The sequence below is a fragment of the Aulonocara stuartgranti genome, assembly GCF_965226115.1.
Source record: "Aulonocara stuartgranti genome assembly, chromosome: 4".
NCBI classification, from domain to species: Eukaryota; Metazoa; Chordata; class Actinopteri; order Cichliformes; family Cichlidae; genus Aulonocara; species Aulonocara stuartgranti.
Genome location: NC_138942.1, coordinates 7,100,584 through 7,126,543, shown reverse-complemented (window position 1 = coordinate 7,126,543; position 25,960 = coordinate 7,100,584). Strand labels below are relative to the sequence as shown.

The window sequence follows — 25,960 nt, the reverse complement described above, 5'->3', positions numbered from 1 at the left end:
TTGTCCGTGGCCGCTTAGTGGGGCTAAAATTACGTCTTCGCCGCTCAGTGGGGCGTTGTCCGTGGCCGCTTAGTGGGGCTAAAATTCGCCGTCTAAGTGGGGCGATGTACAAGGCCGCTCAGTGGGGTTTTTTGTACAGAAGCATTAAGTCGCAGAGTTGCGCAGTTCGAACTTTTTTTGGTTCGCCGTCTTAGTGGGGCGAAATACAGACCGCTGTGTGGGGTACTGTAGTGAGTTCTCCACCGCTCAGTGGGGTGTTGAGAAGTTCCGCGGGGTCCAGATTGTGCTGGACAGTAGGCCTATTTTGTGTTGTCGTCGTCGTCGTCGTCGTCGTTGTTGTTGTGTGTGAGTGTGTGCGGAGCAGAACATGTGGTCTGTGACACCGACTGTTGTTGTTATCATGGGTTTCTAAGCAACCAAGAGTGAGTCGGAGGGAGACAGACGTTTGTGCTGGACTTTGCTCCTGGCAGCACAAAGTATTTATGTAAAAAAGAGAGAGAGCGACGGCTCCACAGCTGCGCGGGTTCACGCGAGCGCGGTTACGCGGACCTGAGCCGTGCGGTTAATCGCAGGCTTATAAATGGAAGAGATTCAAATGTTAGAAGTTTTCAGAAAACACACCAGCCTTGGAGAGCTGTGGAGAAGGCCAGCCCACATCAGCAGCACTTAAGATATGCTCTGGTGAATGGCTTTCCCCCCACCCCTTGCTGACACAATGTTTATTCTTTAGCTTGCCCTGATCGACAGCAGCCTGTGTGCCAGACCATAGATTTAATTGAGGTGGATAGTTGTTAAAAGTAATCTACATTAAGCTTGTGGTTGCTTAAATTCAGTACAATGACATGTGAGGTGAAGTGATATAGATAAATATTTAAACTCATGAAGTGCATAGAGGCACTTGACCTGTGTGGAAGACTGTCGTCTTATTATGAGCCATTGTTGAGATATAGAGCACATCTGTGAAAACAACTAATATGCTCAACCCTGTATGAAACATCTAAAAATACATGATGGAGAAGCTGTGTTGAATATGTAAGTGTAAGACTTTGCCACTGTGGGCAGAGCATGCAACTACTGTGTGATGTCGCGTTGCAGTTTTGTTTTTGTTTTTTGAGCTGATGAGCAAGCTACACATTATCAGATCAAGAGCTGTCTGAGAACTACTCAAGGAGAGGGAAACAGAGAGTGTGCAGCGTTTCCATGAGCAGTTTTTCTGCACCTTGACTCGTGTGTGTGTGTGTAGCATCAGCATCATGTTTTTGTTTATTTGTTTTGTTGGATTAAAAATAATTAAATAAACTGGTGATCATGCTTATGGATCACCATGGCACATATCTCCAGCCATATGGTTTATTTATGCAGATGAAAAAGTGAGTGTGAATGTGTCTGACATCACAGTGTTTTTGTGCGCTGTGCAAAAGTGATTGCCTCTGATTGTGAGTGAGAGCGGTGATTTTGCAGACCACCAGCTATTGTGAAGAAAAAAAAAAAAAGAGTGAAAAAGAGACAAATTACTACATTGTAGACGAAGAGAAATAATCATAGGAAAAAGGTTTTGTGTTGATCAGCCGAAAAACAACTACAATGTCATTTTCTGCTTTTAAGAAAGGATTGTTCACACAAACACAGAGAGAGAGAGAGAGAGAGAGATGTGTGTTGATTAAGCAGTGATGATAATAATGAACATGTTTTAGTTTGTCACTTTCAGGTGAAAAGCAGACCTGTATCAATTTTCCACATGCAACAGTCGGAAGAAAGTTATAGTTTAACATCATTGGAAACATGCAGGCCAAGTTTCTGGCTGACTTATTTACAGTGCCATGTGTTTCTCAACCTCACAAGCGAGCTCACTCCTCCCTGAAGATAAGGAATGCAGCTCCATGATAAAGAGACAGCAGCAAGTCCTGAGCACAAAAAGTCCCAGCAAAGCAGCAGCAATGTGGATAAACAGCAGCAGAAGAAGAAAGCAAACCCATCTTCCTGTCTGATTGGTTGAATTTCACGGAGGGGCGAGCAAGATGGCAGCGTGAAGAGGAGTTTTTGTTTGAGTTCTCAGCACGAGACACTTATTTGATGTCTTTCTGGCCTTCGGGACTTTTTTGGAGATCAGCGCGCTAAACTTGCTGGATCTGAGGCCAGGGTCTGCGGCGGCAGCATGTTGAAATGCTCAAAAAGGACTGAGTGACTCGGGCAAGCCACATGCGGCTAGCGACATGAAAGAAATGGACCCTTCATGATGCGTTCAACGTGCCAGCGCTGTGGTGGGAAAGGCTCCATCATAAACACGCCCTGCGCCGAGGTTCAGGCCAAGAAGAAGAAGACGATGACTTCCAAGCCCAAGAAGGTCGGCCTCAGCGTGGGCGAGCTGATTGTGAAAGCCGTGGCCGCTTCCAAGGAGCGCAACGGCCTGTCTGTGGCCGCTCTCAAGAAGGCTCTGGCTGCCGGAGGCTACGATGTGGACAAGAACAAGGCCCGTGTCAAGACCGCCATCAAGAGCCTGGTGGCGAAGGGCACTCTGGTGCAGACCAAGGGCACCAGGACCTCCGGATCCTTCAAGATGAACAAGGCTACTGAGAGCAAAGCCAAGAAGCCCGCCGCGGCCAAAGCCAAGAAACCGGCAGCAGCTGCTAAGAAGTCGCCCAAGAAGGCAGCAGCAGCACTTCAGCTACTAGACAGGACAAAGCTGAAGGAGAACTGCCGGGACTGTTGAAGAGGGAGAGGACAAAAGAGTGAGAGGACAACAGAGTGAGAAGACTAGGTGAGAACACATAGGAATTATTTAATGTGGGAAATCAAAATTTGGGTTAGCAAACCTGGGGAAAAGAAAACTGACTGCTTAAGTTGGAAAATTGAGACGGAGTCTGAAACATTGCGAAAATAGAAACATATACAAAATCACACACACACAAGCAGAACATGCATTAACCCTACTAACAATTCCAAACACAAAATGACTCATGAAGACTCATAGCACATTAGTTAAGAAATGATTAAATAATAGCAGAGAAATGTGTAGGAAAGGCAGCTTTAAGAACATGCTCTGCTGGAGATGCAGCTCCACAGACATGCATTAGACCTGCCTAATAACACAAACCCATGCAATGAAAATTAGCTTGTTATCTTTCATCAGTGTTACAATAGTGTCAATTTAGCAGACACTTGTTATCAAATACTGAATTTATCCTAAAGAAAAAAATTGACTCTACAAGTTGCAGGACAACAATTTAACTTTTGTGGGAAAAAAAAAAAAAAAAAAAAAAAAATCCTGGTTTGATAAATCAGTGATCAGACAATAAATTTAGTGTTAAAATGGTAAATTGGGAGAAGCTTCCTGCTTGATTGAGGCAGCATAAGTAATTTACTGTATGAGGGAAATTGTCTTTTGTGATACTATTTTGAACATGCTTTTCTGTCGTCCTGTCAACTTAGTGGGTTAATAGCTGATATGCAAATTAGTTGATCGGTTTTAGATTAATGAAAGGTGATTGAATTCTAGCACGAGTGAATGAGATGTGTTGGAGTTTGTTGTGTGTTGAGTAGAGACTCTAAAACACTGAGTTTCCTGCTTTGATGTGCGAGTGAATCCTGTATTTAGATACACAACTCTGAATACGTCAGAACAGACTGTTTTGTGAAGTGCATGACAGCATGTCACATGTTTTATGATGAAGGGAAAAAGGAAAAATTGAATAAAATAGATCTGTGGCTTAAATGAGTGAAGAGCACAGACCGGGTGATTAAACTCATAGCTAATATGACATTAGGGTTATGTTGTGCAGCTGATGGTTGATTTGGAGTGAATCTAGCTGATGATTTTTCTTTTGTTGTGAAGCTGAGCCTGCCGATTAGTATGATGGTATGATAAACCATGCTAATGGTATGATTTACCCTCCTGAGATGAGGAGCTTGTGTCATGACTTAACAAGGCCTTTTTATTTTGATACTTTCACAGTGCACTGAAAGTTTTGTTTGATAATCTCTGTTCTTTAAGCAGATCTGCACGTCGGGAATTAAAAGCGCTACACGTCGTCGAGAAAATTGTGCCAAGTGAGTTCTCCACATTTAAATGGACTCTGGAGAAAGCCACTTATTTGGGACAATTATTAAATGACAGTCCCAGTCCAAAAGGATTCAGCGATGTAATCCAAACTAAAGTTCTTCTTTTTCTTTTTGAAATGACGTCATTTTGCTGAGAGTGGAAACTAAATGCGACGATAGGTTCCACTATCAGCAAAGAAAGAAGGAACCACTGAGTGAATGAGTAAGAATTTTAAAATAACTGACTGACTGACTGAACATGATTGTGTGAAGCTAACCCCCACCTGACAAAGGTGCAGATGAACCCATGTGTTTCCTTTTACAGGAGCAGAAAGATGACAGCAACACTCGAGGTTGCATGATGATTTAACCTTTTAAATGCCATTTTCTGTGTCTGTGCATTTATCAGGTGTGTTATTCATAGGCTTGAGTTGCTCACAGAGATATCTGTGACAAAGTATGCATACGCCTGCGCAAGCGCTAATATTTGCATTTTCGTTTTTACAGCATTACGGTTCTTCATGTGTTTGATCATGTGATTTATAGGAATACTGGCTAATGTTTCTCTACTACAAGATTTCTGGGTTTATGTGTGAGGAAAACTGTGTTTACGGGTTATGAGTGGTGATGCTGTTGCATTGTGTTGATGGGAAAATGTGAAGGTTACTTTGATAATGTGAATAACCTGTGTGAAATTTCCTGTGTTGAGAACTGGTGTTACTTCTTTCCACAGCTAGGGTTGACTTTATGGTGTTTTTATGGCACCTCTGGAACCTGTTGACCTGTGTCTGACCTCCGTCTGACCACAGTCAATGTGTATTGCTAATGTTTGTTTTTCTATGACTGCGTGTAGAGGATTCGGCAGAAGCGGACAAGTGACATGAGAAGAACAAATAAGAGATACAGTGTTTCTGGGATAGTTTGATATGGGCTCATTAGCTGGCCACTTTTGAGCCCATAGTAATATATAAGTGGAGTGACTTTGCTTAAGGGCAGTCACCGATTACATTAATGTTGCCTGAGTACATGGGATGATCCATGTCTGAGGCGACTTATGAAAATAATTGTAGTTTACTGATTTGAGAAAACCTGCACATGACACTTGTCTTGCTGATGTTGAATGCTTCTTGTCCTTATGATACAATTGTTTACAGGTATGAAGTTTGATTTTACTTCCAGATTTTGTTTTCCAGGCCATGATGGTGTGTATGCAGGCTCCTGGGAGAGCCAGGTGTTAAGCAAACTTAATATGCAACACACGCTAACATCTTTTATTGCAGGGTTACGGAGCTACTCCAGAGGAGATGCCCTGATGTTGCCTGGGACATGATCTAGCTAATCTTTTTCTTTAAGACAGGGATCCAGGTTTGGTGAGTTGACGCATGGGAATGTCCATGCGTCAAGAGGTGGAGTGCAAGGATTAACATTAAACAATGATGTTTTTTATTATTGTTGCAGTGATTTGTGTGATTAGCCGTTTATTTACAAGTATTAAACCTATGCAAGTGGTGCATCCATGTTCAGATGAGGCTTTGATGGCCTATAAGTGAAGTTCACTGAACTAAAGAATGTGGTTTGATGATTGTTGACATGCTCTCCAAATAGAAGTTTTTCTTCTTAGCAAGGAAATACAGGTGCAGCAGTAATCTCCTGAGAAATCTTCAGAGGCCCAGTGAGAAGCGTGAACCATTCCAGGCATAGCTGACAGCCAGGCAGTGGTTGAGGTCAAAGGTCAAGCTGGTTGGGGCCCATCATGAGATCAGACCTTGGAGCCACAGCAAGGACCATGAAACTGCCTGCAAAATAGAGGAGAGGATCGTCCACAAGATGGGAGCTGAGGCCAGGAGAGAGGCTTCAGGAGGATCAGAGATCATCTTCAGTACAGCAGACATCACACAGAGAGCTGTGCTACTGAGCTTCCAGGAGATTTTAAATAAAATGAAAGATTCAATATTGACGCTGAGGAAGACGACTAAGGTGTACGACGTGCTCTGCCTTAAACCTTCAGCAGCGTTGGAACATGAAAACTCGTGGGATGAGGGGAGCGTGCCAAGCTCCATCGACAGCGCAGAAGGAGTTCGAGGATGACATCATGATTCTGTGAAAGCACAGGAACCAGAAGCTATGGTGGTGATGACAGCAGTTTCCTATGAACATCACCTAACGCTGTGCCACTATACTGTGCATACGATGACACTCTGAAGGCTGCTGGGATCATAACAGCAGTAAGATGACGGAACCCAGCACCCTTTCCACAGAGAGCTTTTTCTGCAGAGCGTGGACAATTAAGGAGTCATAAATATCCCCCTCACAAGACGAAGGTCTGAAGTCAGGTGATGGGGGCTGGTAAGAGGCCATAAAACTAGAGTGCTGAGAGGTCTGCAGCTTTGGAAATAGCTGAGAACCATGTTGACAAACAACAAAACCAACTGGTATGTTTGAATGTCTATTCTACATACATTTGGACTCTGGTCCTATGGACAACGATGGAAACAACTGGAAGAGACATTCATGACGCCCTGCAGAGCTTAAACCACTCTGCAGAGAGACATGTGATGTGCACACCCGGAGGAAGCACCACCAAGTTGAGATGTTTTTGAAAATGTTACTTTTTTATTTTCACTATTAAATTAACAATTTCTTTGGTTGCTCGTAAGATGCAGTTTGCCATGAGATGAGCTCAATGAATGGGGTAACTGCTAATACATTTATTAAACTGTGTACCTTTCAGTAATTTAGGGTGATTTGACATATGCTGAGTATAAAAATGTTTGCATTGAAACTGTTAGACATGAGGTATTCATACCTGGGAACTTTTCAGGCATAAAGGTCAAAAAGGGGGGAAATGTTAGATTTGTATTGTTGATTGTCATTTATGCTTAGAAATATTTACTTATATATGCTTAGAGTTTTGTAATTAGTTGTAGATTGGTAGAGGTTTTGATCCTTGATAGTCTGCAAACTTTGTGTGTATTAGACAGCACTTTGGGAGCATGAGAGGTCATACCGTGTCTTATTGTTTTATGGTAGGATTAACGTAGCTACGTCTGTTCTAGTCTAAGTGCTCTTTGTTTAGATGAACTGCAGGACTTCCTCACCGTGTTATCTAGGATGAACCATCTAGGGTGAGGGGGAGGCTACCCTCTTCCTGACCAAGGATGTTTGACCCTTTGATCAGCAGTCCCCACACACACACACACACACACACACACACACACACACACACACACACACACACACACACACAGGCAAGGTACTCTTTGTTTGTATGTAGACGTCGTATGTTAATGAACCTATGCATATTCATGTAACCTCAATAAAAGGACAGTGTATGGGAGAACGGACGAGAGCTACTGGGGTCAAGCGAAGGAACGGTGCCTGTCCGGTTCTCTCCCGTGCACGAGTACCATGAAGAAGTTTGCCTACTTGTGTCTTGCTTGCAGTGTAATTATATTGTCTTAACGTTCCAGCGAATAGGTTTATGCTACAAACCTATCACACTATTTTTGGTAGAGCATTCTAGCGGGCCGTCATTATTACCGTGTTGTTTGGAAAATATGGCACACTTAAAATCAATCCTTTGATTTTTCTGAAAGTCGACAGGTCCCCTTATAATCCCGTATGAATTCTGGTTGTGTTTACTGACCTCGAAATGATTTTATGTCGTACACGGCGCTCGAAAATCTGTCAAATGTTTTAGTACGACTTTGCTACGCTACGAAGCCGCACTGCTTGATGGATTGTCGGAGCATTACGACTATCGTAGGCAGGAGCCTCGCGGAGTGATACGTACGGTGCTTCAACATAATATTACCGTGTTGTGTGTGTATAACCTCTTTTTAAGTTTTGTGGATATTATACATGGTTATGCTGAGGATATGTTGGCCAATTTCCACTGGAAATGCCTTTTGGTTAAACTGCCAGCAAGGATTTGCATTTGCACTGTTAAATTTTTATAGAACTTCAATGCACATAAAATAATAATAATAATAATAATCTAGGTCTGGGCCTTGAATGGGTCATTGCAACACCTTGACTGTTTTCTTTTTCAGTCATTCTCTTGTAGATTCGATTATTGTCCTGCTGAAGGACTCACTGGCCAGCTTTAACTGTCAGATGGCTTCACATTTGACTCTTTGGTATCAGGACAAGTCCAGGACCGAGTCAATGACTTCAAGGCGTCTGGTCCTGTGGCTGCACAGCAACCACAAATCATCCCACGTTCACTATTACAGAAGGTACGAGGTTTGTGCTTTGATTTTGTCCAAACATGGTGCTGCGCATTATAGCCAAGCATTCCCACTTTGAATTTGAGAGTGCATTGTTTCTTTTTTACAACTGACTATATTAAAAAATGTGTATTCTTATTTGTGATTAATGGAATCACTAGCTACGTTGATAGAAAGGAATATAACACATTGCAACTGGCACAAGGCTGATAAGCAGCATGATATTTTGAGAAAATGAATGCTCTCAGGAGGAGGGCACTCATACCACAAAAAACCTGAGGCGCATAACTCGCCATGACACTGCACCTTTCCAGAGGCAGCATCACAGACTACAGCAAAATGCAGTGGGCAAAACATGAATCAGATGAGATTTCTATACTGCCAGCTGCCAGGTTAACATATCAGGGACAGATATTCATTTTGCATGCTTGACTTTGAAAATGATTTTTTTTCCTGATCATCCATTTGATAAGAATGATTCAGGACAGAACTTGATGAGTCCAAGGCCCTCCCTCTAGGACTCCCATTTATCTCAGCACGGCCATGCAGCCTGCCTGACTCGTGCTCTTCAGCTCTCTTTTTGTGCATTGGGTTAAAGTTTTTATAAAGCTGTCATCATCAGTATGGACAGCCCCAGCATGTCCTCTTTCCAAGAAGGTCCCCTATGGGCCAGAAGCACCTGTCCTTCAGAAGGACAGCTGGGTCTCTGTTTAACAGTGCTGTCAGGACCTGTATTCTTCCGGCAAATCACAAAGCCTTGAGGGAAGTGAGGAGGTGATAGGGATGAAACACTGAAATCCTGAGTGAAAGGAGTAGATAGTGGTGCACATCATTATGGTACAGGGAACAAGGCAATTTAGAGATTAGTAATCATCGCAGGGTTTACACCAGTCTTTGAAAATTCTCAATAAAGCTGAATTTGGCAGTTTTTTATTTTATGAATCTTTGTAAACAATCATAATATTATACATGTGTGCACTACTGTAATACATTTTTATTCATTTATTTACTTTGTATTTTATTAACATCACTTTACTTTGTTTATTGTGTTCTTGCAAACAAAATTAGACATGTTTAGTGTAATCTTATATGCAGCATCTATATAATGCAGTCTACAGGTTGCAGGCAAATTTGATAAAACTGCAGTGATTTGCATTTAATTTGGTTAGGGATGTTCTTTAAGCCTGGGTACCACTTTGCTCAACGCACTAAGCTCAGTTTATTTTACTAACTAGCCCATCGTGGCTGCTCAGCTCAGGCAGTTCACATGTATACTTGTCAGACTCTCTTTGAACAAAGTTACTTTGAGAGCTACCTGTCAGAGGGTAAAAGAAGATCAAAGAATGCATTTTAATTTTAAATTTCAGGTTTTCATGCAGTTGTGTCCATCAGCCTGAGTTGTCTGTGTTCCTAAGTTATCAACTTTTCTGGCAGAAGCTGTACTGTGCTTTGGGTCTGCTGCTGCTGCTCATTGTTTAATGTGTTTCAAAAAATGATTGCCTAAACTACTTCTAATGGAAACAGAACTATAATAATTCTCAGTCATGCAGCACAGAAATCTGGGCTATCCATATGTGGTAAAAAGGTTTTTTTATGCTCTTCCCGTCTGTATGTGTACAGTATCTGCAAAAGTATGACATTGTGTAAATGTTATATATATGATAATGAGGTCAGTGTATACAAACCTAATTCCTAAGAGGCTAAACCGGAGACTTCAGAATGCTCTCCACACTGTGTTTCTGGTGGTTTCTACTCTACTTACTTCTATGAGGTATCGTTAATATGGACATCCAGACAGACAGCTCTGGTTGTGAGCATAGCAGTCCCACCCATCTCCTTCTCAAACCTGTTTGTGGATGGAGGGTAGCCTTAAAGGGACAGGAGCTAAAGCAGCTAGTTTTAGACAGTAGCGAATCGCTGTGCCAAAGCCAAGTGGAAGACACACAAGGAAGGTTTTTGAATTGTTTATTATGGGAAGCAACTGTAGCAAAGTCCAAGAAAAGAAAATGAACTATGTCACCTTTACCTTAACTGTTCTGTAACGTTGTGAGTTATTTTACCAACATGGAAAATGACTTCTTTCATATATTTATATCAGAGCATAGCAATAGCAAAAAGGGCATGTGTTACCGTCTTCCTGCGTTTGACTCCGTGAGCACAGACTAATTATATTCTTTTCTTAGTTTCCAACATTTAGAAACAAACTCATTTTGCATTCAATATCAAGAGCCCCAAATACTGCACTGATACAATACTCTTTATGATAACCTAAAAATAGATAGTTCTCTAATTGTAAGGACAGATGTCCTTATAGCGCGACATATCTACACTATTATGGCTCAGTTTCTTGCTCTGGTGATATAAGATTCACTGTATGTAAAGTTTAAAGATGACAGTAATGTCCAGAACCTAAACAATGTAGGAAATAATGACTACTGTTTGGCTTTTACATGATGTGCATGTAGGCTTATACTGTAGGCTTTATTTGTGGTGAGCCAGCATAGATAGACTCATAACTAATGGTGTCGCTGACTGTACTGTGTATGTGTCTGCAAAAGTATGACAGAGAGTGAAAACTAGAAAAACACTTTGATCTTGCTGGGTCTGACACCGATCTCTGCCAGTCTAGCAAGCGTTCCCTGCCTTATTTTGTTATTGCTCCACAGCTTTTACCTGTATACTTGTTTGTTTTTCTCCTCCGCTGTACTCTTCTATATTTACACAGCCTGCATAAATATGGCTAAGAAACATGGGTAAAGAGGGGGGTCACAGCTTAGGATCTAATTTATTTAGCCTGTTTTACCTTTATCATTTATAATGCGGAAATGCAGATTTATCCTTTTTGAGAAAGAATATGTGAAGTATTTATTTTCTTTATGATATACATGCTATTTTCAGCCCATTTCTTTGTTGTCTCCCACATGTGTCCTGACCCATACAAATACTCCTTGCCGCAGTGGGGATGTGCTAATAGTAGTCCATAATTCCCTTTATCCATGAAAGATAGCCCATAGGGGTTTGAATAATGAGTCAGTGCCACCTGTGCCCATGGTGCCACGGCAATGTGGACTATAATGCTGATGAGCTTCTGAGGGCCAGTGTGACACTCTGCTCCTCCATTCCCCCTCTTCATATGTCCATCTATCTTGGAAATGCTTCTTGCTAAAGCTTTGTATGTCTCCCATTTCACATATTTGTAAGAAGCGCTTTGCCTGCGCACTGTAAAGAAACATTTATGTGAAGGAGAGTCATGGGTCTCATTCAGTGAGGAGGGCAGTGTGGGAGAACACTGAAAGCACTGCAGAGCTAATGTGGGCTTTCTCATATAGTCTCAGTCTGGTTTGGGAACACACTATTTGTGAGGAAGAAACAAAAAAACACTAATTGCTGTGCTAAGGGAGGTGCAATTCGCTGACACAGACTTTGTGAGCAGCTTTGTCAGCAGTGAGAGATGACTGTGAATGTATAGAAGACATATTCTATAAGAATTACAGACATTTCTTACAACTTAGACCCCATTTCTGCACTTATTTGTGAAATTGTCCTTACCAGTAAGTCTCAGTGAGACTTACTGGTTGGATTGATTTTGTTGGTGACATGGAGGGGTAACTAACCTCTGAAGTTCTAATTAATCTAAGAACCTCTAGTAGCAAAGTCTTTTATTTTCGTACAGAAAAAACCAAAAGCAGTGCTGAACGGTTCCCACTAACTTTCTGTATATCCAATGCCTAATATAACTTGCACCTCTTTTTGCCATAGAGCTTTCATGCCTATGCCCAAAAACTATTTAAAATCATATCAGTGAGTCACACTCTTGCTCTAGGTGACATGTTCCTTCGTCACAATGAACACAAACACTGCAGTTTATTTTGAGTCCCTCTCTCATAGATATTGTTGCTAAAAAGAAACTTACCCAATGTGCATTTTCACTCTTATTTCCAACTGCAGTCATTTCTATTTGGAAGCTTAGCTTGGTTCTCGTGCCAAGTGTTGCAAAAGTCTTAAGACACCGCTCATTTCTTTATATATTGCTTCGAACTACCCAGACTTTGTTATTTTTTTTAAAGTAGTTTTTAAACAGATGTTCTCAGGGCTTTCTGAAGATCTTTAAAAGTTTTTCTTTGGACATCAGATGAATGAGCCCCCCCCCCCCCTTCTTTGTTAAGTCACTTAACACTGAACAATTGAAACATAAAAAAGGCATAAAAGTCAAACGATGAACCAGCGTTGATACAGGGTACAATTTTAAATCGTGACACAAGGGGAAATTTCCTTGATACAAGGTTCAATTTTAAACCCCGATACATGTCGTGATCATTCAGTTTAATCCACTTACTGCCATCATCAGAAACAAGGGAAAAGGCTTAGGTTTTCCTAAATTACACAAAACTTTAATGAAAATCATCTGTGACAGGTATTATAATTGATCAATCCAAATTTTGATTTTCTTGGGCATTTTTTTTATTCAACGTGTCATCAACATGTAAAGGTTCAAGGTTCAAGGTTCTTTATTATTTGTCACATGCATAGTTATACAAGTATAACACAGTGAAATGTAGCCTGACACGCTCCTCGACATGTGCAAAAATGGGGGGGGGGTAGAGGAAGAACATTATATAAATATATATATATATATATATATATATACATACATACAGTATATACACTGGGTGAATGTGCAGTAGTAGCAGCAAGCAGGTGAATTCTGTACATTAATATGAATAGACATCTGACTATTTTACAGGATAGACAATATAAACATATTTAAAATTAAAGGAATTGAAATGTACATTGTGCCTTGGTTTAGTGTCTGGAAGAAAGTCCTGTCTCAGTCAGTTATAGATGATGTGAGAGGGCGGGTGTGTGTGTTTAGGGCACGGATGGCTTGGGGATAGAAGCTCCTCTTGAGTCTCTCTGTCCTTGCCCGGAAGATGCGGAACCTTCTACCAGATTGCAGAAGTTGGAACAGTTTGTTGCCTGGATGGGACGGGTCCTTCAGTATCTGTGCTGCTCTAGTCCGGCATCTCCTGGTGTAGGTGTCCTGAAGCGGGGGGAGAGCAATCCTGCAGCAGCGTTCTGCTGTACGGATCACTCTCTGGAGAGCTTTTTGGTCCTTCACACAGCTGTTCCCAAACCACGATGTCATGTTCTGTGTGAGGATGCTCTCCACAGCGCCTGTATAGAAAATCCTGAGGATCTTTGGAGAGACCCTGAACTTCCTCAGTTGTCGTAGGTGATACAGGCGCTGCCTAGCCTTTTTGGTCTGGACCTGAATGTGGGCAGCCCATGTCAGGTCTGAGGAGATGTGAACACCAAGATACTTGAAGGACTGCACCCTCTCCACTGGAGCTCCATTGATGATGATGGGCTTGTAGTCTCTGTGCTGACCCCTTCTGAAGTCCACCACCAGCTCCTTGGTCTTGCTGACGTTCAGCTGGAGGTGGTTGTCCTGGCACCACGATGCCAGATTCTTCACTTCATCCATGTAGGCCGCCTCATCGTTGTTGGAGATGGCACCCAACACCACTGTGTCGTCAGCAAACTTCACAATGGTGTTGGAGCCATGGGTGGCCACACAGTCTGAAGTGTAGAGGGAGTAGAGCAGTGGAGAGGAGGACTGTAAAGAGGTACAACCCTGAATGTCTTCAGCCAGCTATAAAACATATCGGAGGTTCTGTCATGGATCGGAGCTGCATTTCAAACAGTGGTACTGGAAAGCTGGGAATCTTTTCCTGAAACCTCCTTAAAGGAATTAGAGGAAACATTACCTAAGAAAGTTCAGGCTGCATTGAATAACAGTGGTAAAAAAAAAAAAAAAGCTAATAAACTGGCTACAACCAGGTGATTTCAGACACAGCATTGAAAAGAACCATATGAAGGGTTGTCCAAGAGTCAAGGACAGCTTGTGGAGAGCTGCAGAAAAACCTGAATCAGCAGGTACAAAGAAAACAATAACTAATGCACTCCACACTGCATATCATCATATGTCTTTAAAGATATCTTCAAACTTCAAACTCAAAATTTCACACAGTCATCATGATATACTGTGACATTAATTTTTTTCCCCTTCATGCACTTTGAAATTTAAGATATTTCTGTATTCAGGTCTTCAGAGCAGATCCTGGCTTTTATCCAACATCACAGAAAATGATCAGGTTTTGAATTTTTTTTTCCATGAAAATACACTGAAGCCAATTTACTTGAGTCTTTGGGTCGTTGTTCTGCTGCATCACCCAACTTCTGCTAAGCATCAGCTGGCAGAGAGCCTCTGTGATATTATCCGGTAAGATATGCGGATAAACCTGGAAATTATTTTCCTTTCCGTGATGGCATGGTGCCCAGGTCCAGAGGCAGCACTTACAAATCATAACGCTCCCCACGCAATACTTCACCTCTGAGATGATGTTTTCCCGTCAGTACTGTCACAACCTGGTTATGGGTTTAACAAAATCACCAAAGAGCTCATCTCTGTTGTTATGCCATCAGTTCTGCGATGTATAAACTCAACAAAATCATTTCACGCCAGGGTTGTAAACTTTAACAAGGTGCTCCCAGCCTAACAATGATAAAATGTGAAGCTGAGTCATTCAACAGGCCAAAAGAAGGACTACTTTTAGAGTGACAGAAAAAGAAGAGAATCAAGGTGTAAGAATGACTCAGTCAAGGTTGTGACCTAGACCTGAAATGCTGTTGCAAGACCTCAAGAGGGCTGTTATTAAGTGATTGCCCTGCAAACGTCATTGAACATAAGCAACACTGTAAAAATGAGTGGGGCAAACTCCCTCAACAACATTGTGAGAGACTGAAAACAAGTTTAAGTTGGTGCCGATGAAGGTGCTTCTCCAAACTAATGAATTACGGGGCAGTTTTTCAAAGGACTGCATATGGAACGTAGGAGTACTGCTGAACACTTTACACCAGCCATGCTTTTCTTCTGAAGGTTTTAAAATTAATTTCCCTGGTTGATGAATTAAAAGGGCTGACGGCATGAACCAGAGTGGTGGTTTCACAAGCTACCGAATAGATTTTCACATGAACACTATGTAAATTTTCTTTTTGTATAAATGGAATATAAATAATTTATGTTATATAGATTGTTTTTCTTCATAGCTGTAGTTATAATAATATTTAAAGAACTGACATATTTCAAGACACACCTTTTTAAAAGTAGTAAACCTTCGAAAATATTTCCTTACTTTAACTTGCCACTGTAGTTTATATATCTACACACTACGTGAAATGTTTTTTTTCTCTTTTTTTAATTGCTCTGAAAAAATCATTTCACCATCAAAATCAATAACGATTAAGATTTCTTAATGACTGCGACTCTGTATGATGGTTGAAACACAGCAAAACTTTAAATAGTGAATAACAGAAACGAATACAACCTGAAGGCACACGGAGGGAAAAAGGAAAAAACTTCTGTTTCTTCAGTGAACAGAAAAATAATTATTTCATTCCCATTTAATTTAATTAAAATATATTTATATAGCACCAATTCAGACATAATTTATCTCAGGGCCTCACTGTGAGGCTGAGAACGTACAATAGCATTGAAAGAAAGCATGCAGTTAGTGTAGAGCGAGAGGAACATATCTGAATAGTCTCAGCTGGATTTCACACAACGTTTCTTTTCTCTCTATTATTTCTGTTACAAGGGTTGACATATGGCAATTTCTTATTAATTAAGACGAGTGCAATATTTAATTTGCCACCTACGGTATAGGGTAGATATAAGCAATGGGTAATACTGAAATATTTACATATCTGTATGCAACATATGGGTGAGACTGTAAAGCAATTCATCCTGTTAACTTGGCAGCACATTTTAATTTAATGTAAATAGTGTAATGTAAATGTGTAATGTAATGTAGTGTAATGTAAATAATTTAATGTAAATAAATTTAATTTAATGTAAATAGCTCATTTTATGAGTGTATTCTTGTCTGAAAGAGAGGCACAAACATCTGAGAGATATGTTAAATTATTGACAGAAGTTGAGAATCTCAGACAGGTTTCTCTCTTTGATATTGCTAAGGTTAAATCTGGCACATTGCTGTGTTCTTTGTCTCTTGATGCCTAATCCCTTTCTTAGCGTTTTACCTATTTCCCTCTGACTTACAAAACAACCTCCTCTCCTCTCTGCCTCCCCCAAAACAAAATGGACCCAAGGGACGCCATATCAAAGACTCACAGAAAACCCAAAATGATAAAGCAGAAAGGGAGTCACACGCAGACTCATTTAGCTGACTACAGTCTGGTATTTCTAGGCTGAACATACAAAATGTGCTATTTTTTCAAGCTACTAAAAAGGAGGTGAGAGTCCAAAATTGAACTACTGACATACTGAGGTAAAGTTATAAAATATGGATTAAGCCAGACATCAATAGTATCCAGTTCAACTGACAGGTCAGAAATATAAGAAATGAAGTCTATATGGGAAACGTGGACATGCGCAAGGAAGTGTACGCACAGGGTGTGAGTGAGGGAACGCAACTTTGAGTGCTGGCTAAAGGCGCATCAGTAGAACCAGCTTTCATTAAAGATGCACAGCCTTAAAACAGACTGTCAGGAGAGTAGGCTGGTATCCTTCGTTGATTCTTCCTTCAAAGCATAATCTTGTGAGATTCAAGTGAGAACAAACATCTACTTGCCCTTTTAAGTCTGTTTACATTTGCCTGTGCTGTGGTCCTTCGTTCTCAAACCTGATTTACACAGGTGTCCTCAGAGAAGCCTGATCTACAGCAACATTTGCAGGCTGTAGGAATTTTCAGACACACACACACCTGAGAGTCATCCAAAAAACAACCTCATACTGTTCACTACAGATCATCTAGGCTGAAGCAGCTTGGGAGTAACTGAACAAAGGTACAAGTAATGGAAATGGGAAAAATGGGGGGGGAGCTCTGACTGAAGTCTAGTTTCTCTCGCCTTAAGATATCTTCCCATTTTAAAATTTGAAGAAGAAAACTAGCAGTGTGCAAAGGAACTGCTAGTTTTTTGTCAGGTATCACCAGAAACCATAAAAAGTCCATCAGCAGGCGCATTTCCTGGATGGAATAGTAACACTGTAGCATTCAAAAACGAGATTTCAAAAAACAATGGGAATAAGAAATGGCTGCTTTTGTCCTGAACATAAATGAGGTGGGCTGACACCAGAATCTTTATGATACATGAGTCTCTGATCAAATCAGACAATATTGTTATGCATATCCAGCATCTGCATATAAGGGAATGCAGCATGATAAGAAGGGATGCAGCTAGGTGGGACTAAATATGTCTAACATGGCTGAATCTGCTTTTTTCCCCCTCTCCCAGAGCCAAGGAACTTTTATCTTCTAATGCCAAGACACATTTTGACCCAAGCCAGCTGATTTAAATCAAAAAAAAACACAAACCATATAATGGAAGAAAGCAAGTTTTAAAAGAAGGTCAAAATGATGTACTCTATGGTCATTCTGTATGTCATGATAACTCCCTTAGGGGACTGCAGAGCCCTGAATCTAATATTCAGAACGTGAAATCTGGAATGTACTGTATGTGGGATGTAATAAGTTGGAAATATGTTCTTGGCCTGTTTCCAGCGTGTTAGAAATTATATATATTTTGTGCAGTGCCAAATTAATTCCTGTATATGTGCCTCTTAATACTTAATTAGGCTTTTAGGGTAGACTGTGAATTCAAAAAGAGAGAAGGTGTGAAGTTTAGAGTGCCGCTGTGAGGAAGAAAACATGCAGCTACGCCATTCTCTTCACACTTTAATAGCATCTTATGTGTGTGTGCATGAGTGTGTTTTTGGCTGCATGGGTTGACTGCTGCCCTGTCATATGATAAGAGACTCCTATGAGGAGAACCACACAGAGCCACTATCACATGCTGGGAAGCCCATATTAGTGTCAGTGCCGTGCCTGCTGCTGAATGATCCACCCCGTCTGTGCGTGATTTTGTTTTCTTCAAGCACTAACCGGTTGTTTATATGATTGATTCTAACACACGGGCTGTTACTGCTGTACTTTGTTTTAACAGAAGCAAAGGATCAGAAAGAACTGCAATCTGATTAAATTCTTACATAGACAAGCAGAAGTAGATGGCTTGTAATGATAGATGTAGCGATACCGAATGACAGCAACATCAGGAAGAAGGAACACTAGAAGCCAGAGAAGTACCAAGGGCACAGAGAAGAGCTCAAGATGTGAAGGGTGAAGGTAACAGTGGTCCCAGTGGTAATCGGAGCAATAGGTGCGGTGATTCCCATTCACCAAGCTAGGTGAATGGCTCCAGCAGATCCCAGGAATGACATCCGAGATCTCTTTCCAGAAGAGCGCAGTCCCCTCAAGCTCCCCGGGTAAAGGACCCAAGCTTGAACTGCCCGCTGGGGCGAGAGGAGAATTTATATATATATATATATATATATATATATATATATATATATATATATATGTGTGTGTGTATAAAACTACCCACTCTTGTTCTTATAAACTGTGACTCAAACAAATGCTACTACAACAATTACCACTCCCGATACAATGAAAATGTGAATCAGTTGTTGCATTATGAGCTGTGTTGGCAATTTGTTTATTCCTCGTTCTGATGTAAATGACGCAGAGTCAAATTAATTCACTTGGGTAATTCTCTTTGTCAGGGAAATGGAAAAAATGTTGGGTTGGTTTCATATAATCTTATAGTAATAATTTTTTTGACTTGTAAAAAGTGTTTGCATAAACTTACAAGTTGGAATATTGTTTTTGAATTTCTCTGCAAGGTATTTTGATCATTAAACGACTAACTCTGTAATCACACTTCAGAGCTTTTGATAAGCCCTCCTGTTGTGGCATAATTAGACATTTTAAGTTCACCTGTCTCAAAACCCATAAACACATCTAATTATGCTGAGAAAATCTAATGAGTTTATGGAATGTTTTAGTGTAAGTGGCACTTTACAAAAGCTTGAGTACTATCAACATAAATTGTAATGTAATGTAATGTAATCAAAAGCATGCTGAGCACAGTCCAAAAAGAAAATGCCTGTGATGTGATGTAGAGATGATGTCGGTGTGTTTCACAGGGGGGACTTTGGAAAACTGAACTGTCTCTATACTTCTGAAATGCATTTAATATTCTTCTTACATTTTGTGCTCTGAAATTAAAATATACAGAAGTGCAATGTAATGCAATCTGATAAAACATCCCTGCAATAACATCTTACCTTTGCAAAGCTTAGAACATTTAGTGATTGTTGACTTTCTGTCACAGAGTTGTTGATGCAACTGTAGGGTAATCTCTGAGACAATGTTACCAGTGTAGTCTTTGCTTGTGTTGTACTACACAAAATGCTGGATCTCATATAATGTCCATTAGCACTGAGCTATTTGGCCATTTTGTATGTGCACAACACGGAGATGGTGCTGCAGGTGGGAAAAGAAACACCTTTGGGCAAGGTATTTCTTGCCCAAAGGTGCTCACAATGAATATAGATTTAAATTGTGGGCGTAGTTGTATGCATATCTTTAGAGCAGAATTTGTGTATGTGGGAAATGAGCTAGAAAATGGTGAAATGTTTTAAACTACATACTTTTTAAATACTGCAATCACTGCAATGTGTCATCACTTATGTGCTGTATAAATGTTAAATATACTAAACACATGTTGTGCCTTTAACCTTAACTACATCCCAGCTAGCACTTTAAAATGGAATTCTTATTCACAAAAGCGTGTCAGCACCGAGCACTGAGAGGAAATTTGGGTTTAACGTCTTTCCTGATGACATGTCTCGAAGTGTAGAGCGTCGGGATCAGACCGACCCTGCCATTACTTGATATACCACTGCTTCAGTCACAGCCTCCTAAGAGAAGCTCAACAACGCAAATGTTTTTCTTAGCAGTATTACAAAGAAAGACCATGTAAAGCTCATTTGCTGGAACTCACACCCTTTATAAGGTGTAGTGGAGACTGGACACAGATTCTGCTAATGGTATTCATGGAACAGAACAGTATCCATTAGCTCTCCTTTTCAAACACTAACCTTTTACACAAGTTTTGTGGTTTATGCATTGATGCGACCTTATGAATACTAACCATGTATAATCTTTTCATCTGCATTCAAGGCATGAATTACGCTGGCAGATTAAGGTGACTGTTCGTTGTGCTTGCAGTCAAACAGCTACTGGATGCCGCCTGCATCTAGTGGCATATCAATGACCCGCGCTGTGGCCATTCATACACACAGTACTATTACGGTTTTTAATGTGGAACCTGGAAGTTGGAGCTCATGAAACCACTCAGGCCATCTGTTCTGAAGAGGGAAATTGGACTGGGGCTGAGGAGCATGGTTAGCACCAGGCCACCTGTGTTAATGAGATTGCTCTCGTTGGAGCTGAAGCTTCCACCTGACTCCCACTATTGTTTACTTGAAGCCAAATCAATAGCTTATGGTCTTACTTTGTGGAATTCTACCAAAAAGGTCTGTGACAAACGAAAGCAGGAGAGACCGGCATTATTACCTGGATGTGCTTAAAACTCAATCAGGGGCCTCTTCAGGCTCAGTGGAGATTGACGAGGCTTTGTAGGTGGCTTCGCAGGGCCCTCTGCAAATACGCCTCTTCATTGTGTTTATAGGCTCGGTGTGGAAAGTAAAAGAGGAAAGTCAAAAGGTGGTGCAGATCTCAGGTTTTCCCAGACAGACAATAAAATTGCAAAAAATTAGAGCTCCAGAATGAAAATGGAAGGTTCAGCTGAAAATAGCCCCAAGACAACTGCAAGTACATCTACTGCCTAAATAAAAAAGTGAAAAAAAAAAAACCCTATGATGTTCACAAACTTTCTGTTTCAGCTCAAAAACAATAAAAATAGGAATATTATTTTGCAAAAAGTAGCAGTTTACGCATTCACATAAGAAATAAAATATTCCCAGTTTGATCTTGGGAGTAGACAATTCTCTTTGGGGATGTTTTCAGAAAAGCCATCTAGTGATATGTGCCAGTGAGGGTTCAGGTCCAATCATAGCCCAGAATCAGCTTTTCCTGAAGTCATCAATGGCCTAAACAGTGCTGCTTTTGACTCTGCTGATCATGACTTGGGCTTTATGATTCAGTTGGTTTAATAGGTCAGGTTCTTGACTGGCTCTCGTCAAACCTAAAAAACCTAAAAACCTAAACCACTTAAAATCAAACAAACACACAGAACTAGCTGTTTTTTTGGATTCCATCTATTTTGTTTAATTTTGTAACTGTCATGTCACCAAACTGATGCAAGCACGGATGCTGCTTACACGTATATGTGCAAAAATCTTTAATGTCATTGTGAGCAGAGAAAACAACAAACATTAGAAAATTAGCATTATAATGAAGCGCGTTTCTGTTAAGGGGTCACATAAGACAAAGACACTAAACAGAGGAGCCGTTAAAGCCATCGTCCATTACACCATGCCTGACCCACAGCACCAATAGAAGATTATTAAATTTGTCATGTGCAACCCTGAGCAGACATCTACTAAACACAATGAGGAGATGAGGCTAATGAAAAATTAAAGTATGCTTAAAAGATTACTGCTAAAATTCACAAGAGACCTTTAGATTTCACTAGAGCAAAGGATTTGTGTTCAAATCTTTTTCTAAAAGGAACCTGGGTTTCCTTATTTTAGTGCAGTTGAATGTCACACTAAACTTAACAACTACCTTCCTGAGCAGATTTACAAAAACAAAAGGATTTAGGGTAAGCTATGTCTATGTTATATTGTGAAGAGGCAAACGTATATAATCAACTTCAAATTTAGGCATCCAGCAAACACAGAATATAGTTGCTTTGTGGTGCTGAGCGGCATGCAGAGGAAGCTGTAAGGTTGCTAAGAATAAACAAAAACAATAGTTGCTGTAAAGCCAAAACAACGAGCTGAAAGACTCTAAACTGTAGATGCAGATTTAAAAGTAGAATATACCAGCTCTAAGAAAAACTTGGATTCATTAATATTTGATACATGTACTGCATAATTCACAATTCAAAAACACGTATGAACCTCCTCAAGTCAAACCCCACAGGCGGGAAGGGCAGTATTAATGTGGCTCTTCAGTTATGAGATTTCTACTGAGATAGAGTTGATACATTACAGTGGGCAGACAGGGAGGTTCACCTTTTTTCATTCCCTACTTGGAGTATGATTAGGTGCTACTCTCCAACTCCAAGCAATGTTTAATTTGTCACTGCAGGTGCAGTTATCTTGTCCTTGATGGAGCTCTTAAATGTATGGTGGAGATGTATATCTGCTCATCACAGGAAGTGGCTCTGTTACCTGGGATTTGATAAGGTATCAGCTACTCCCACTGAGGATGCCGAGAACAGTTTGCTTGGCCTTTGGCACGTTTCTCCAGATCTGTCATCCCCCGCTATTGGGACTAGCTGTGGGGTGGCTGAGAATACATCAGTATTGGAGATGTGGGAGCAATACAGACCACCATAAACCACAGCACGGAGCTAAGAGATTTATTGATTTGCCAGCTTTCTACTAGTTCGCTGTGATGCAGTAGATTTAGCACATGAAATCCTGCTGCTATAAGGGCTGGGCAGAATTATGGGAACCATTTGTATTTGCGACCTGATCAACTAGATGCTTTTTTTTTAATGCCATCACTCACTTCCAACTTCTTGTCATACCTTTTTCCTTCCTCTCCCACTCAAACCAGAGGCTGCCTGGCAGTTCAAAGGTTCCTCTGTACTCTGTAATAACCAACACATATTAAAACTGCATTTCCCACTTCTTACTAAGACAGTTTTTACACACAAAGAAAAGAGCTCTCTCATGTTTATTTAACCACAAGTCTATGTACGTGTACTTCCTATGTCTTGTTTAATCTAGCTGTTGCATCTTTTTTGGTCTTAGAGCGACGCTGCTTTAAATACAGTGATAATGAATAGGCCTCAGGGAGTCTTTGCTGACTTGTAGCAGCAGGCTAATGAGATTAGCAAAACCACTGAGGCCCGTTAACACCATGAGGCCCACTTTAAGGTACAACAAGATGAAAAAGAAAACAGGACTGGAGCATCAATGTGATCTGCAGAGAAACTTATCATTAGCTGGCGTAGTATCCATGTAATAACTAAATAAGGAAACTTACATGGTGAAAAATATGCGCTAATTCTCGCTTGGTTGGGGATCAAACTGTGCTAGCGCTGCATCAACCTAGCTCCTTATGGTTTCTGCCTTTTGGATTTACTGGTATGGAGATAGATTGCACAGATTGAGTCTTTATGTTTGGACGTTTGTATGTTGTGAAAGCAAGAAAATCATTCAGGACAGAACTGCTGCTTGAACAGTTCACATCCTGAATGGATTCAGTATCAAAAGTTTTGCATTGTTATATTGCAGCCAACCAACTGAATGCTTCTCCTTGACATCGATAGCAGCAACGAGCCCTTTCTACTGCTGCAAATATTTCAAATATCTGAATTTAAACCAAAAAGAATATATATTTGTCTTTACTGCAATCATCAGCATTCTTAAAAAAATTAATGGATGGCTTGGGGCATGGTTCTGATTGCACACTTAACTTGCATGGCAGCACTCTGATGTACTTTGTCCTGTTTCTGACAAAGGACAAAAAGACAGAGTAAACACAAAGTTCAGCATGACAAATAAGTAAAACTAACGAAAACTAGTTTGACTGAAATGCACACACACAGAAACAACGAGATGTGTGCGATTAGTCAGCTGGATGATTAATACAATTGGCTACAGCAATTATTCAAACTTTATTAATGCACAACTTAAGTTCACTCTTTGGTCTAAGATGCTATGCAGCCACTCATCACTAGTTGGAGCTACAGCTATTTCACATGGCAGCACTGCTCTCCGTCCTTCTTTGTCCTGGAAGTTCTAAAATACACCAGGGTGGAAAATAAGAGATGAAACCATCGTGTGTCTGTAGATAGAAAATGGGTGTATGTCTACTAAAATGGCATGTAAGTGCATTCAAAATGTGATTTGATTCTTGTAAAACGCTTTCCTGCTCTACCTGAGGACTGAAATCGCTTTATATTTTGAGTGTCATTCACCGATTCACACACATTCATTTGAGCACTTTTTATAATATTCACCCTTGCCCAAGTTGCTCATATTGGAGAGCAACTTGAGATACTTTTTTCTTAAGGACACTGTGGCATGCATACTGGAATGGGCAGAGATTGACCCATTAATGTTTCAATTGGAAGATGACCTGCTCTACCTCCTGAGCTACAGCCACCTCTGGTTATTGGTTATTTAAGAATGCAACTAATGGTTTCAGACGGCTCTTCAATCTCTGATATTGTTTTATCATTTAACACACTCCTTGAACATCCCTAAAATCTATTTTCCCCTTAACCCTAAGTTTTTTTTTTTATAATCTGTGCTTTACTGTAAGGAGGTTTCGAAGCAATGCAATTATGCTGCTTTGTTTCTCAGCTTTTGTTTCTAAGGCTGCATGGCAAGCCATGTAAGAGCTTAAACACTAAAAGACTGAACTTGTATTAGACAACAAGAACAACTAAAAAGCTATTCATCTCTGAATCTCATTACTGAAGTGATAATGATGATGATGGTCTGCTCAGTTCTATTCAAAAGCATAAAGAGAGAAAAACACAGTTAGCTATAGTTTTCTTGTTAAACACAACAACTGTAATTCACTGGGATTTTTAGTGTAATTGTGAGTATACCACCTGAAATGTCCTGCCAGTCTGACAGTATTGATGAAGAAGGAAAAAACAAAACTAGCAACACATCATGCCACGATCTAAAGAAACAGCTTTAGACAACAAACTTATTGATATCTATCAATCTGTAAAGGGATACTAAGCCTTTGGGACTGCAGCGAACCAATATCCACAAATGAAGAAAACTTGGAATACTGGTAAACCTTCATAGGATTGGCCACAGTGTTTTGAGTCCATGCTAGATACCATGTTAATTAACTAGTTATTAGGTTTAGGTTCAGGAGGGCAATCACTTTTTCACACAGGGGCAGACAGGTATAGGTTGAATTTAACTGAACTGAATCTCTAAAAATTTCATGTTGAACCTGTGGTAAAATGTTCTCCATTAGAAGAATCAGCATTAAAGTAAATTAAAATAAACTGTTGTAAAGAAAGCATTACCTGACATTAACCTGAAACCTGAAGCCTAGACTACCCACAATGACACTTGACAATCAACTGTTCAGCCAGAGCACTAATGCAGCACTAGTAGCAGAAGTAAATGAAAAGTCTTTGGTAACATAGATCTGCTAAATTTACTTCTTGTCAGATTTGTTGTCTTCATTCAAAACCAAAATGATAGCAATTAAGACAGTAACGCTAGCTTCTTCTAAAAGAAGGAATCTATGTCAACACATGGCAAATGACTAATATTCCACCTGCTACATGTACTCCTCAAGACCTCAAATTAGACTTTGAATAAATCCGTGGAGTTCTAATTGTTTTCTTCAGCTTCACATTCAGCACACACCATGTGCTGTATGTGATGTTTTGTCTTGGTTCCTTTTTTATTGCAGTAAAAGCAGACAAAGCCACTAATGATGTCAAAAAATAAATACTAAAAGTCTAAACTAAAACCTAAAAAGTAAAATCCAAATATATTTAATTGTCACCAGTCGAAAAAAACAACTATAATTACGCTCACTATGGATTTGTTTAGATTTGTGTGCATTTCATACAGATACTTAATCCTT

The 25,960-nt window shown here is 40.3% G+C and overlaps 2 protein-coding genes across 5 annotated transcripts in view; one reads left to right on the top strand and one right to left on the bottom strand.

Moving 5' to 3' along the window:
- The window catches only part of asic2 (acid-sensing (proton-gated) ion channel 2), a 427,006-nt gene that overhangs the window by 109,276 nt on the left and 291,770 nt on the right, over positions 1 to 25,960 (bottom strand). The gene's annotated exons all lie outside the window — the stretch shown is intronic.
- Positions 1,484 to 5,023, top strand: LOC309704116 (histone H1-like). The gene has a single exon (XM_082529104.1). The coding sequence runs from the start codon at positions 2,234 to 2,236 to the stop codon at positions 2,708 to 2,710; it is 477 nt and encodes a 158-aa protein (XP_082385230.1). The 5' UTR covers positions 1,484 to 2,233; the 3' UTR covers positions 2,711 to 5,023.